At 36.2% G+C, this 16,183-nt stretch overlaps 1 protein-coding gene across 2 annotated transcripts; it reads right to left on the reverse strand.

The window, feature by feature from the left end:
• Positions 1–5,393: 5,393 nt before the first annotated feature.
• LOC132636995 (phosphatidylglycerophosphate phosphatase PTPMT1-like) lies at positions 5,394–9,707 on the reverse strand. Of its 2 annotated transcripts, XM_060354120.1 has the most exons (7): positions 9,302–9,707; positions 8,884–9,204; positions 7,438–7,560; positions 6,924–7,017; positions 6,708–6,790; positions 6,532–6,621; positions 5,394–6,113 (listed from the first exon to the last, which is right to left on the reverse strand). In XM_060354120.1, the coding sequence occupies exons 2-7, from the start codon at positions 9,073–9,075 to the stop codon at positions 5,757–5,759; spliced, it is 939 nt and encodes a 312-aa protein (XP_060210103.1). In that variant the 5' UTR covers positions 9,076–9,204; positions 9,302–9,707; the 3' UTR covers positions 5,394–5,756. The 2 variants fall into 2 exon arrangements, with proteins under 2 accessions (XP_060210103.1, XP_060210110.1); XM_060354127.1 differs by having other exon boundaries at positions 8,884–9,707.
• Positions 9,708–16,183: the final 6,476 nt, after the last annotated feature.

Below are 16,183 nucleotides of genomic sequence, written 5' to 3' on the forward strand. Positions count from 1 at the left end.
CCAATTAAATTGAGTATAAACGATACTCAAGTTGATTAAATATATAAAACTTTCAATCTGTAGAGTGCCAAAAAAAAAAATCAACGCAAACAAAATTTAGCATAGATCATAATGTATTGTTATCTTGGAACGTTTGCGATCCTCGACTCTCAAAAAGGTTTGCCTGCAAAATGTAGACAATTTTAATATGTTAATAGCTAAATGTGTGCATTAAAAATAAAAATAAAAATAAAAACTTCATCCAATATGAACCGATCAGGAGGAAGTATATAAGACTTTTGTGAATGTGCATCAGCATTAAAGCAAAGAGGTTCCTATGCAAATAACAAACATGAAGTTAATTGAAAATGAAATTATATATATGACTATTTATTGAAAAACAGTTGGTTAATATTACCGTAAGCATTTGAGTAAAGCTAGGATATTCCATCGAAAGAGAAAACATTGAATTATGGGATAAGCTAGCATACGTCATATTTTGAGAAGCACTTAAACCAGAATTCTCGAAAATGGTTCCCGTTGATACCGAATCCTGCCAATTAATTAAAAAAAATGTATCAGAGTAAACATTGTAAGAGTTGATATATATATATATATATATATATATATAGAAAGAAAATTTTATATACCTGATTGAAAATATTTGCATTATCAGATAGAGTTCTATCATCGGCTCTCGATCCAATCTGGTTAACGCTATTTGACTTGTTTCCTCGAGCTTTCTTCTATTTGCGTTTGCCTCGAGGAAACCTTTGACCCTCTTTTTACGTCGCGTCCCATCTTTCTTTTTTAAGCTTTTGGCTTGTGTGAGGATAACTTTGTTATTATTTGCTTCCGATAAATCTTTTCCTGAACCACTAGTACAAAGAGATGGATCTGTCACCGTCATGATTTCTTTTAGTTTTGAACTGAGCTCATTTGCACACGCTATTGCTTCCTTATGGCAATCATCTGTTTCAAAAGCTTTTGTCGCCAATCTAACAAATATAGGACAAAGAACTCTATAACGATTCGTAGTGATCAACTTCGGATCCTTGATCTCTACATCTTGCCCATCAACTTCTTTAATATCTTCGGCTTTTGCATCTATTGTCCACCTTTTTAAAATGTACTCAGTTGAAAGTATACTAACTCCTCTTACCACATCGAGAATTCTTATTGTATGACAACACAGTATACCCATGGACACAAACTTCATGCAAGTACAAGATATATGGCCTATCTCTATCATCCTAACAATATACTCTCGAGTATGCCCATGCTTGTTGACCTCATACATGGTGGATAAATTGTTCTCCTCACATCTATTCACTTTCATTGACAAAGATTTCATATATTTATCTTGAAAATATGCAAAAATATTTGATGTATATACCTCTCTAGCATGAGCCAAAATAAGGACTTGTGCTTTTAATACTGGAAATCTTTGTGATGCATCACAAGTATCTTGCAAATCATTTTATCTCTTATCCTCAATTGCTCGATCGTAATGCTTAAAAAATTGCACGATATTGTAATCAGATTGCAAGTAATCCTTCAAATCACCATTCAAACTTTCACTTAATTGTGTGCTATTCATATCACCCGAAAAAATTTCTTTCCGCATGCTGCAAATAATTTTTCTCTTAACGCATATATTCCTTGCAACCATTCATTTTCATGAAGGTTATATTCATCAAGCATGCTATTCCAAGCATCTATAAATTCATCCTTATCCACATACACATAAATGCATCGTCTAAAATCACCACGAAAGGAAGCGTACCTTTTATAAACTAGATTGAGATGTTTAGTTGCATTTTGCTCCATGTGCCAGACGCACAACCTATGATGAACTTCAGGCATCACGAGTGAGATAGCCTTACTTATAGCAGCATCTTGATCTGTAAAAATTGTTTTTCGTTTTCTTCCGGACCTCACTTTGAAAAATGTCTCAAACAACCACTGAAATGACTCTGAAGTCTCATCATACATTAAAGCACCTCCGAAAACAACCATTTTCCTATGATTGTTCAATCCAATTAAACTAGCCAAGGGTCGGTGCTCTCCATTCGTTTGGTAAGTGGTATCAAATGAGAGCACATCTCCAAAAGTCTCATAGTCTATTATCATTTTTGAATCTGCCCAAAATATATTTGTGATCATGTCATCAACATCCAACTGTGCCACATAAAAGAAAGATGGGTCGTCAATTCTCTTCTTCTCAAAGCATTCTAATAGTGCTCCTGGACGAAACAAAAAAAAAACGTAGTTCCATTTTTCTAATATTAGAATCTAGTTTCAGAAGTTGTCATATATTTTTTATAAACATTGTGTGTAAGTTTATTTACCTGCGTCCCCTTGTCTCATAGCTTTTTATCGTTTTGTTCGGAGCTAGTTCTTCTGATAACTTGGTGTAACTCAAATTTACTCTGCCTCCAGCTTGAAGACTCATAAAATCGATGTTGCTTTAGAAATTAATCCAGCATCCTCTGGTAAATATATTTCGTGAACCTGAACTTCGTTTATCTTTCTGTGAGATGGCAACATATGGACCATTGTCGGTGGAACAAGAGAATGATTATGTTCTAACTCAACTTTAGTAATACGGTACTTTCCCATTGACTGACGGATAACAATAATATGAGCTTGACACCCTGTTCGAGTTTCTTTTCGGGATTTTTTAACTTGTTCCTTTTCTTAATCATTCCTACGAAAACCCTCCTTGTAACATGTAATCTTCCGTGACGTTAAATAACCTAATTTCTTATTTGTCTTGACGTACTCTTTGTGAACACTAAAACCAATCCTTCTTGCATACTCATTGTAAAAACTAAGTGCATTCTCATCATTATCAAACTCAAGGCCAAGTTTCAGTTCATAATCTACTAGCCCGTGAGAGTTACCTTGTAAAATTTCTTCTGGAGTAGTTTCACACATGCTTTCCCCCAAATTCTCAAGTATACTTCAAAATAAAAATCAACACATTATTCAAACAAGAAATCAACATAACCATACATTAAAAAAAATCACAATGCAACATTCTTGTACTTGGAGCTTTTCAGTATGAGGTATAAAAATATATGATACTAGATCAACATCAAAGAACCAAACTTTAAAATAAATAAAGGAATCAAAATTATACAAGATCAAACATTAACTAATATTAAAAGAGAAGAAGAGAGTAAAACCTTGTTTCCTAAAAGAATCACTGGAAACCTTGGATTTCTTAGGAAAAGAATAAAAGGTACTTGTAAAAGATGAATAATCTCATATCTTTTACCTTCTGTTTGGATGGTTGTTTCCTGTGGTTCATTAATGTATAGTATGGTATGGTACAGTATGGTGTTGTATCGTATTATACTGTATTAATGAACACAATGTTTGGATAGACTGTATCGTTTGTTGTGGTTTAACAACATTTGTATTGTTTGGTTTGACTGTATGGTACTGTATAATAACTTGTACGTTTACTAAAATACCCTTAACTCTTAATTAGAAATTAGTTCATATATATTAATAAAACTCAGGTAAAGAATAAAATAGGAACTTTAACAAATAAGTAGGTATTGAGTGGGGGTGGTGGAGGGGTGGGTGGTGTGAGGTGAGTGGTTGTGGGATGAGGGTGGGGGTAGTGGCTGGTAGGGTGGGGGTGGGGTTGGGTGGTGGTGAGGGGTAGTGAGTGGTGGAGGGGTGGGTTAGGTGGTGGTGAAGGGTAGTGAGTGGTGGAGGGGTGGGTGGTTGTGAGATGAGGATGGGGGTAGTGGGAGGTGGGTGGGAGTGATTGGTTGTGGGGGTGGGGTTGGGTGTTGGTGAAGGGTAGTGGGTGGTGGATGGGTGAGTGGTGTGAGGTGGGTGGTTGTGGGATAAGGGTAAGAGTGGTGGTAGGATGAGGGTGGGGTGGATGGTGGAGGGTGGAGCAGGGGTGGGGTGGGGTGGGGTTGAGTGGTAGGATGGGGGTGGGGTGGATGGTGGAGGGTGGGGTACAGTGGGGAAATGAAATACGTAACCACGGAAAAACGACCAAATCCGTGGTTACAAAAATTGGGACTTTTCATGGTTATATAATCATGGGATGAACCACGGATTTACAACTCCATACCACATAGTTTTAAAAACAATGGAAACAAACACGGTTTCATACAAAACCATACATTAATGAACCACGGGAAACCACCATCCAAACAGGGGGTTAGTGATATGTATTATCTTTCCAAAAGAAAAGAGTTTTGGCGGGTCAAAAAAGTCGGGCATAGATTCCCGCCATCTTAATTTTTTTTTGTTTTTTGAGAAAATATTATTGTGCACTTTGCTGCTTTATTTTGCAGTTAAAAAGGTAAGAAACGTGCGTGTATTGAATACTAACGGTTGGAGTTAGTGTATTTTACTGTTTTTAGTTATTTTGATAAGCTATGAGTTAAAATAGATCTCCACCATGAATTGTTTAATGGTACACACGGCATTGATCTATAGGACCGTTGAACATTACATGACCAACTTCTGCCGGACTAAATCTTTATCCGATATAAGTCTCAATTGGAGGGTCTAAATGAAACTTCTGAACAAGCTCGAGAGTCTGTCGATGACTTAAGCCAATTTTTTTTTTTTTTTTAAATGTTGAAGTATGAGATGATGCATATAATATAAGAACTCCCATATGTAAAAAATATTTGAGTCAAATGCTATATTTATAATTATCTGTATACACTTGGATTGGGTTGATACAATATAACTATCCCAAAAAAATTGTTCCCTTAAAATTGAATATCTTGGTTGCTTTTTTCTCGGATGAAGTCGCATTTACTACTTCATGCCCACTTTACAAGCTATAGCAATCAAGATAAGTCTAGATAAAAATATTTTATCACTTTTTAATTGACTCTGTTTTGTCTTTTAGTGTTATGTTTTAAACTTGAAAGGAACTAAAACACCTAAAAGGTTTCGTTTTGCAATATGATGCAGTAATATTAATGAAATTGAAGCAAAAAGGAAAAGACAAATTAAGACAATGGAACAGTAAAATGTGTGTCGTCTCAGGCAACAAAATTTTGATTTAACGTTTATTAGACGCTACCTTGCTGGAAATTAGGAACAAGAGTATGAAAATTACCTGATCTATAATGAGAAAGATCAAATTATAATGCTGAAATATCCAAGTCGATATGAATAAAAGATGCTTCTGGAACTAATTTTTCTTGATAAGAATAATAATGAGAGTGCCATGACTCAACACATCAACAACATACCCGATGAAATCCCACATAATGGGGTCCGAAGAGGGTAGAATGTACACATACCTTACCTCTACCTTGGGAGGCAGAGAGGTTGTTTCCCGTAGACTCGGCATAAGGAGAAGCAGTCGAAAGCACCATAGAAGATATGAAAAAATACTTAAAAAGCAGGAAGAAGCTGTCTGAAAAACAGAGAAATAACTCTTAACACATCGAATTTAGTTACATGCAAGCCTCACGCTTTTCCCTTTCAAAGACAACTCTACAGACTACAGTTATGCCCTTTCGCGACACTTCATATTATTAAAACTGTGACACTTCTTGAATCTTGGCTTCTTGCAAAGATTCTTCTTGCAAAGATTATCTTCTTACAAATTGAGAGTTACATTTGCAACAATTTTGTTGTAGCTCCAAAGAAGACATGAAAAAAGGGGGACGGGGTTTAAGTTAAAAAAAAGAAGCAGCAGCATCTAATTGACATCACCACCATCAAAAAGGAGAAATGGAAACACACCTAGGTTTCCCTTAACCAACATATATGAAATCTCAATAAACGTGGATGTCAACACCAATACCTCCCAGCTTCTTGGTTGACATTTTTTGGGTCGAATGATAGCGAAGCCAGAGATATGAAAGCCGGGAAATTGCTGCCTGGCGAGCAACCTGAACTCCTTTACATGCAAGGTTTAAATCCACTAACACTTCGTTACGTGTTAGACGACCTGATGACTCAACGCTGTCATCATACCCGTCAAGGTCAGATTCAGAGACTAGAACGACCGAACCATCATCAAAGGCAGCAATATCTTTTTGTGCTGGAAAGTCAAGTACTTTCGATGAATTATCATCTCCACAGACATCACTATCAGTATCTTTTACTCTTGCGTAATATTCTCTAACAGCCTGCATATGTATAAGCAATGAAAGTGACGTTTCAACTTCAGAAAAGCAAGAATGGGAAGGACAAGGAATTCTGAGCTATCAAGGAAAGCATTTTCACTACAGTAAACAGTAATATATACATATAATTATTCTATTTGATAACCAACAATTCAATTCAAGCTTCATAAGCTCCATCTACCCCTTTTCCACTTCAACGCCAGTCTTGGTTCACATATCCTGCGTTCTACTAGCTTTTATCATTGAACTAAAGCCCTGAAGGCAGTAATATATACGTATAATAAAAACACAAAAGCACACATCTAAAGTTGAGGGGACCGGCTGACATATTCTAAAATCAAGCAAGAATACAAGTGCCTTGCACTTAAAACAGAAAAAAAAAAAAAAACTAAAAATCAAAGTATCGTAGCTTAGAGCATACCTGCCACTGAGAGGAGGCCAACAAGACCCTTGGTCTGATGGATCTAACGTAATCATAAGCAGCCTCAGGCATCATCTGCTTGTGTTTGACCTGCTCAAGAGGCATTAAATATTAGAATAGAAAAAACCCAAATTAAAGCAGATTATAATTGAACACTCTTAGCTGTTGGTGCCCACCAGGTAGCAAAGGACAATGGTTGTACTACGGCCACGGCCGGCCTTACAGTGTACGTATGTTGTCTTACCACAAGATGCATTACCTTCAAAGCCATATAAAGTATTAACTCACAATCAGAAATAACTCAATGAAACTGCAAAGTCCGGCAATGTATGATATGTCTATCTCTTTACTTGGAACATGATATATAAAATTTGGGAACCGTCATTTCTTACCGTGGATGAATTCTATAGCTTGGTCAATATCTCTGTATGATGGTGCAAAAAGATAGTCTCTGGTAGGAATCACCAAGTGATTGATGCCATGATCCTACAAAAAGAAAGGGGGCATCTATGGATTGAAAACTTGTTGCAAATCACCAAACAAACAGTGGTTTCGAAACAATGCTGGTGAAGTTTTCTGCTCATGCGCACTACTACATAACTTTAGGCACAAATTTATAGGAGCAAGTATGTTTTTTTTTTTGACAAGGAATTTTTTTTTTTTGACAAGGTAGGAGCAAGTATTGTTTTCTCTAGTTGTAATTGATCCTTTTTACATATTACATACTTTAATTAAGAGTTTCACTCAGAATCTGTATATAGCCAGACAATCCAGTCACATCTTCTATTGATCCCGTTACTGACCTAGAATAGTAAATAACAATTTCTTCTTAACAAGCAATTCCATGAGTATAACGAAATGTGACTAAAAAGATGGTGATAATAAGAAAGTGGGCTTAGACAGTACAAGATATGATGATGTTGAGACCAAAGTCTCATATGATTCATTCAAGGTAACAACTCCAGCCACACCTAGAGCCTTCAAGCGAGGGATATCAGCAGGAAATGGAACAGCTCCTAACAGTATGAACTGAAAAATAGAAAATTAATCACAAATTAACGACACCACAATCAACTGAAAACATAAAAGTGAAAGAAAAACTAAATGGTTAGACCCAAACGTATGATTCAATATATGCATTTTACTTTTGAGAGCCATTAGTTCGGAGATAGGATCTGGTCTGATGAAAAGACAGATAGATAAGAAAAGAATGAACACAATAAACTATAAAATCCACAATATTGTAGTCCATTGGCAACTATTAACAGCAGCTCGAACTCACACTGTGGCTGTATATAAATAAAATTTTGCTAATAACATATCGAATCAATGAACCAAAAGTGTCAAATATTTGGATCAAGAATTAGGAGGGGGGAGGGGTGGGGGTGGGGGTGGGGGCGGGGAGGGTGGGTTATGATTGGATAGAGAAGAGGAATGAAAGGGAAGGGAAGGGACAAAATAAGAGGGATAGGTTATTAAATATCTTTCCTAAAAGAATACTAATTTTCTTCTCCTTGCATTTGTTTTCCTCCCTGTTCAAAATACTTATGTAAATAACTGGATGGTTCTCCTGTCTTTTGTATCCACAAAGTGCATTTTCCATTCAGTACCATCTGGCCATCTACTAACATCACACAAATTGGTGCCAGCATCAGGTAAAAGAATCCTAAATTCTATACTTCTTGAAAACCCAGTCATTTTAATCTTGAAAGGTAAAAGCTTAGGAAATGGCTTCGTCAGATACAACAATCTAATGAAACAGTTGACTAGGGAGGGATAGTGTCCTCAACGCCGACCAAGAGGTTGGGGTTCGAGTCACCAAGGGAGCAAAGTGGAAACAGCTACCATTGTTGCCTAGATTAAGTGTGTGGGGGGGGGGGGGGGAGGATGGGGTTTACCGTGTAAAAAACAAGGATAGATCAGAAATGAAACAGCAGCAGTACTAAGAACTTGACCTGGCTGAACTTGGAATAGTCAAACTTTATGTCACATCTTAAAGTCAACAACATTGAAAAAGTCTAAACACCAATCTAGGAGATACTAGGAAAAAATGAACCTTTTGACATTGACCAACTACTGGTCCCAAAAGATAACCTGAATTATTATACGTTACAACAACATACCCAGTGTGATCCCACAAGTGGAGTCTGGGGAGGGTGTGGTGTGCAAAAACTTTACCCCTACCTTTGTAGGGTAGAGAGGCTGTTTCCTATAAAACGTTGAATTATTATACATTGCAATATGAAATAGCAGAAATCTAATCAGAAAAGCTTAAAATCAATACATACATAAGAAAAACAGCAAATAGCATGTAAATTGAAAAGCACAAATATAGATAGGTAGTATTTATACCTCATCAACCCTATCCCACCATCGGAACTCAGTCTGAATCCTGTTTCTCACAACATTATACAGCAATGTCGGATAAAAAAGAGCACGAGCACCTGCTCCAACTAACGCCCTTTTCGTCTCCGATACAGCCAATGGACCTTCACAATGATCATCACAAAACTCTTCCCCCTCCTTCAATTCTTCAATATACATTTTTTTTTTGGACTAAACTAACCCTCAAAAATAGCTTGGATCCAATAAACCTTGCCTCTAACTTACTAAAAAGATTCAATCTTTATTCCTATACAGTATGAAGACAAAGAACTAGAACCCCTTCAAAGCCTGAAATTGAAATTTCAAGTAACATATAAAATGAATTAATTAAAGAACACATAACTATAAGAAATTAAAACCCCTGAAAAAGATTCAATTTACTCACCAAAATGAAATCAAATACAGAGACTACAGCAAATAACTAGTGGATTCAAGAAACAAATATTGCACATATATTTACAGCAAGATAAAACCCAAAAAGAATTGGAATCAAGATTGTGTCTTTTTTTTTTTTTTTTTGAGAAGGTAACATGTTCAATATCAAAGAAAAATTGATTTAAAGGGATAAAAGAAGAACCAAGATTTATGAAATGAATATAAGAAATAAGAATTCAAAGGCAACAAAAAAGGGAAAAACTTTATAGCTTCAAGAGATGAAAGGTTGTTGGGTGAAAATGAAATGTAATTGTTGAATGTAAGAGAGGAAGTGGGTGAGTTTCTCTCTCTAAGAATTTTGAGTGTTTCTCTCTCTAACCTTTCCTTTTCTCTCAACAAACTCTAACGCACTGTGGTCTTGGTTATGACTACGTGTAAAGCTAACCTAAGTACAATTTTTGGAAACACATTAAAAATTATGTCCTAAGGGGTCGTTTGGTAACCCGTTAGAGTTATCCAAATACAATCGGACTTCTTTATAACGACATTCGCATATAACAATAACGCTCTATAATTATCAAGTTTTTTTCTGAATCAATTTTTTATGTTATATTTTACTTCTTTATAATAGTATTTTACCTCTAAAAGCAACGATCAACTTTATAACATCACACTCTTTGAAAAATTAGTTTCATATAACAACTATCTTCATTTTTTTGGTAACATAATAATTAACCATCTTTATAAAACTAGAATATCTATGATTACCAATAATAAGTGTAGATATCTTGACCAAATATTTAATCTTTTAGTACACTATTTATGACAAAAAATATTATATGAATATATAATTTTCATCATTTAATTATTTTCCTCGCTATACAAAGTGTGATTAAGCTTAGAATTTGACAATAAAAAATAAAAAATTAGATTTTATGTATCTTTTTTGCCTATAACGGGAAAATTATATTTAAATGGCATGCTGTTATATGTGTATAACAGCCATTCTCTATAACAGTCAAAAAATTTCGGACCCAACGATGTTGTTATAGAGAGGTTTGACTTGTATTAGTAATAAATGAATTAGTTATGAAGAAATTTATATATTATTTTATGTATGTATTACTCATGCAGGGTTTAGTCATAGAGGCGTATCTAGCATGTTAGATGGGGGTTCAATTGAACCCCTAACTTCCGACTCGGAGCATAAATTTATTTGTAAAAAATTAATAAATTTGTTATAAATAGTATATATGAACCCATAACTAAAAATATAATGGGTTTAATGCCAAAAATCGTAGGATTGAACCCATAAAGTTTAAATCCTGGATCCGCCTCTGTTTAGTCATTCATGTATTATCTATTACACCTTTTGTCCTGCATAACATAATAAACATATTTCTTCATAACGTATACATATATTAGTTATGCATGTTTCTAAATTGCAAATCAAACAATGTACTAATTTTATACATAAATAACTCACTTCATAACTAGCTACCAAAGACAGTATTATTTACGTAAAATTTTAATACATGAATTACTGACTGCTAACCAGCATCGTTTGCTAGCAGATTTGGAAGTGAGTTATGCATGTATTAAATTCTACATAAGTAATATCATTTCCATGGTGTCGTTACTACTGTTACTTCTTTTACTGGGCTGATGTGGTTGCTTTTTATTTGAGCCGAGGGTCTTTCAGAAACAACCTTTATGCCTTTATGATAGAGGTAGGGTCTGCGTACACTCTACCCTTCTCAGACCCCACTTTGTAGGATTACACTCATATGTTGTTGTTGTTGGTGGTGGTGGTTAAGAAGTAAGTTATCATATATAAAATTAATACGATGTTTGGTTTGTAATTTAGAAACTCGCATAACTAGTATATTATAAGTTATCAGGGAATCTGTATATTATTTTATGTAGGATAAAAGGTGAAATAATTAAACACTGCATAAATTAATACATAGATTTCCTCATAACTAATGCATGTATTACTTTCACTTGCATAACTCTAACCAACTACCAAACGCCCCCTAACTGTAGATTTTCATAATTAAATTCTTTACAAAATAATTAAAATAAATTTATAATAAGAAAAGAATAATTAAGCTGTTATAATATGGTAAATTATGTTAATTAAAAAAAATTAACACTGCCAATAGATATGTATGTATAATTGAAATCCTTGGAAATTTATTTTTGTTACATCCCATACATAGATAGAGGAAGATGGTGAGTTTTAACAGCTAACAACCAAGAAAGGAAGTTACAATATCGTTTGTAACGCCACTGTAGATTTTCTGGTTACCCGTGTTTGGAGGGAAACGTTACGGGTATGGAAACGTCTGAGCTCTCCAGCTATTAAATATTAATAGTAAAACTTTTATGTATTAGGGAATAATAGAGTCCGGAACCAAAATGACCCAATAAAAATTCAAGTGAACTAAACTATCTCAAAAAAAAAATTTGGTACAAAAGTACCTTTAGCGCAGTAAAATACTGCACTATAGGAGTCCCTATTTTCCCAAAACAGAGTAAAATACTGTGCTATAGGAGTCCCTATTTTTCCAAAACAGACTCTTATTACATTTTCACACTTTTTTACGTACTTTAGCCATACATTAATCATGCTTTGAGACCCTGAAACTTCAATATTTTATATAGAACCCTACTTATATTTGTGCGATTAATAAGGTAGGCTCAATACATCAAGGATACGCAAAAATTCGGATTGTCATTTTAGTGGTTGAAAAGTGCTCGAAATCCATTTTTATTTGAAGACTTGTAGTCCTTAGCTTTATGTTATTTATGTTTTAGGGTTTCGTGTTATTTTTAAATTAATGTTTAACTTTATTTCGAATGTGTCACGTTTTTTTTTAATTATCAATTTAGGATGTGACACTCTATAAAACAATAATAAAGACTAAGATAATATTTATAAATATAAATAGAAACGCTTTAAATATACAATATTTAAGTAAACTGTACAAGATTATTGTATATACTAATGGGTCTCACATGTAGTATGCCGGAGACTATTCTTAGGCCTAAGGCTCATACCATCCCCACCGCCCTCGCTATCGTCTCCATCGCCCTTTTTCCTCTTAATAACCGGGCGCTCCAAGTCATGATCATCTCCTCTTCCCCTCGCCCTTGCGCCCTTGACTATAACGTGCTTCTTCTTGGGATCTAGTCTCACTGGTACGCTCAGAACCTCAGGCTGATCTGGGTCTGGAAACTCCACCTCTTCCTCGTCGGGAGTTGCCACCGCAGACGCCGAAGGATGAATTTGAAAAATATATAATAATTAGTACCATTTCTTATTTATTCAATTGAATACATTAATATTTATTGAATAATCAAACATGTGTATCGACGGGCGCCTGAGTAGGCTCCTGAGGTGGGTCTGGTGCTGAATATGATGTAGTCTCTTGGATGAGATGCTGTTCGAGGTCCAAATAAAGGTTAAACAATTAAGTTAATATTCACCTTATATTGAATAAAATTGATTTTAAGTAAAAAGCTTACCCGTTGCTCGATAGTCTCATGAGAAGACACCTGTAGCTCGGCAGGATCCTGAATGGGTAGCTGTTGTGGACCCACTGGCGCCGAATCCTAAAATATGAAAAATTACGAAATAATAAGTAACATATATATTTAAAATAAGTACTTTAAATAATAAAATATGTATTTTAAATATTCACTTTATATTGAATAAAATTGATTTAAAAAAAAAAAAGCTTACATGTGGCTCGACAGTCACATGGGAAGACACCGTTGGCTCCGCAGGCCCATGAGAAAACGACTGAGTGGGTCGCTCTTGTGAACCCACTAGAGCCGAATCCTAAAATATAAAAAAATTATGAAATAATAAGTAACGTATATATTTAAAATAAGTAATTTAAATGATCAAATAAGTATTTTAAATACTAACCTGGATTAAAAAGTCATCGAAGTCAAGAATCCTGGGTCTATCTAAATTCCTCACAGGCCGCTCATCAGCTAATGACGCACGTAACGCCGCCCAATCGACGTCATCACGCTCCACTATGTACGCATTCTGGCTCGGCTGAGATGAAGACCCAGGTATCTCAGTAAGTAGGAGCGCCGACGTAAAGGTAGGTGACTGTCCAGGTGAGCTGGCACTGGCCTGGAATGGCTGCGGATGGACTAGAATGGGAAAGGCCTCTGGAATGGGAGCGGCCTCATCTGCCTCATCTACTAGATGGTGTCCTCCACCACCAGGTCCTCTAGCAGCAGCACTGCGTCCTCTACGCGCACCGCGTCCTCTGGCAGCACGGCGTCATCTGACAGCACCGCCTCCTTCTCTGGCAGTACCACGTCCTCCTCCTGGCGCTGCCTGATACTTAGCCTCTTGAACACGATCATCCATGCGCCTAAACTCTCCTGCCTGCCGGATACCATCCTCGGATATCCGTACAATCTCCGCTGCAAGCCCCGCAACCCCGGGGTAAGGCATATGCTCTAACCCCAATATGCGTAATCGTTGTACGGCCACCAGCTGCATTTGTGTTCAACAGTAAAAACAATGTTATTTTTAAAACATAACAATTAATACAATTAAATAAATCTAATATGATAAACTTACCAATGCCTCGTTGTCACGACCCAACAGGAGGGCCATGATGGGCACCCGGTGCTAACTCATCCAGGCACCTCTTATCGTACATTCATATTCCCATATAGATGAGCCACATGGCCTACTCATGATTTCTATATATCCACGATATTACTCACATCGGGCAACGACACGTATATATATATCATCATCAACAACAATGCTCATGTCCATATACATAAGCCGACGAGGCTAACAAAATAATATACAAAATATGAGCCGACAAGGCTGCAAGACATCTAACCAGACACAACTATCTACGAGCCTCTAAGAAGAGTATGTAACATCATATAGACGGGACAGGACCCCGCCATGCCCATATGTATGTACACAAAAGAATAATACCCAAAAGATGCAGCTCCGAATCAAATGGAGCTCCTTTATGCAGTCTCTAAACAAGTAGTCTATAGGTCAAGTCTATCTCCCTGTCCACCTGCGGGCATGACACAACGTCCACAAAAAAAAGGACGTCAGTACGAATAATGTTGTCACGACCCAACTGGAGGGCCATGACGGGCACCCGATGCTAACCCACCCGGGTACCTGTTATCGTACTCTCATATTCACATCTAAGTGAGCCACATGGCTTACTCATAATTTATATGCATCAATAGTGCTAATCTCGTTGGGCAACAACACATCTATATCATCATCAATAACAATGCCCATATCCATATACACAAGCCGACGAGGCTATCAAAATGATATACAAAATATGAGCCGAAAAGGCTAAGGACATCTAATCATACACAACTGTCTACGAGCCTCTAAGAAGTGTATGTCACATCATATGGATGGGACAAGACCCCGCCATGCCCATAGGTATGTACACAAAAGAATAAATACCAAAAGTTGTTGCTCCGGATGAAATGGAGCTCCTCTATGCAGTCCCTGAACAAGATATCTATGGATCAAGCCTGTCTCTTTGTCCACCTGCGGGCATGACGCAGCGTCCACAAACAAAAGGACGTCAGTACGGATAATGTACTGAGTATGTAAAGCATAATCAACATCATAATAGGAGCATAAGAGACAACATAAGAAATAGCATAAGATGGGAGAATCAGGAGATAGTAGCCATCATCGTAATTACTTACTTGTCTTCATAGGGACCTTCCATTTCTAATGCATGCTCGTGTACATACATATATACATATACAAATATACATATCCGTATCCATATCCATATCCATATACATATTCGCATCTATAGCATACCCGACCATGAAGGTTCGGTGGTTTCTGTTACACCTCGAAAAATTTTCCGTTGATGCACAAGTGAATAGACTAGTGAAGAGCACGATTATACGGTATTTCAATACATAAGAAATGACATTCGATGACCCTAGTTAAGATTTCAAAGATGTTCGAGATAGGGGAAGAAAGTTTGCCAAGAGAAGGCAAGGCATACGATAGCTATCGAAAAGGAATTTGCGAGTAACGAGTTAACGAGGATTTAACAATGCTTTGGAGAAGAGTTATAACGTCTCTTATATTGTTAATGAGGTGATAAACAAGTGTTAAGAAGGTTCCATAAGGATTGAAGATCAAACGAGTCGACGAAAATGAACTTCGGGAAACTGGGGATTATACGGCCAAACATACTGGCCGTATAAAACATACGGACCGTATGTTGGACCGTACAATCAGCCCAGATTGTCACCATTCTCTGGACCAAATTGACGGCTAGACATACGGTCAGTATAATTTATACGGACCGTATGTTGGTCCGTAGAACTAGTCGGGAACAGATTTGGTGTATTAAATGAGGGATCAAGTCTTATTTCATTTCATTTCCTTTCACACCCCTTCTCTCTAAAACATCTCTCTACATTTCTTCCACAAGAATTCAAGAGATATTAGTGATCAACAACATAAACTAAGTGAATCAAGTGTAAGAAAAAAGATCATTCATGTCAAGAAATCTCATTGGAGATGAACTAGCGTTTTGGTTCAAGTGAAGTATTTCCACCCAAAGCTTGTTCCTACAATATCTAAGGTAAGATTTATGGTATTTCCATGTTGTTTAAAGTATTTGAAAGTTGAAACACTTGGATTGTAAAAGGATATAGAAAAATGGGTCATGAATGTGAAATAGTGCCATTTTGAGTAATAGCTTGAATTGAGTCATGATTCTTGATGTGTTGTGATATGGATATGTTATAAATGATGTTAAGAACATGGGGTAGAAATTGTATATGAATGAATGTGAATGTGTGTTATGACCATGGATATGGGTAATTGGAAGTG

This window comes from Lycium barbarum, chromosome 1 (genome assembly GCF_019175385.1).
Source record: "Lycium barbarum isolate Lr01 chromosome 1, ASM1917538v2, whole genome shotgun sequence".
NCBI lineage: Eukaryota > Viridiplantae > Streptophyta > Magnoliopsida > Solanales > Solanaceae > Lycium > Lycium barbarum.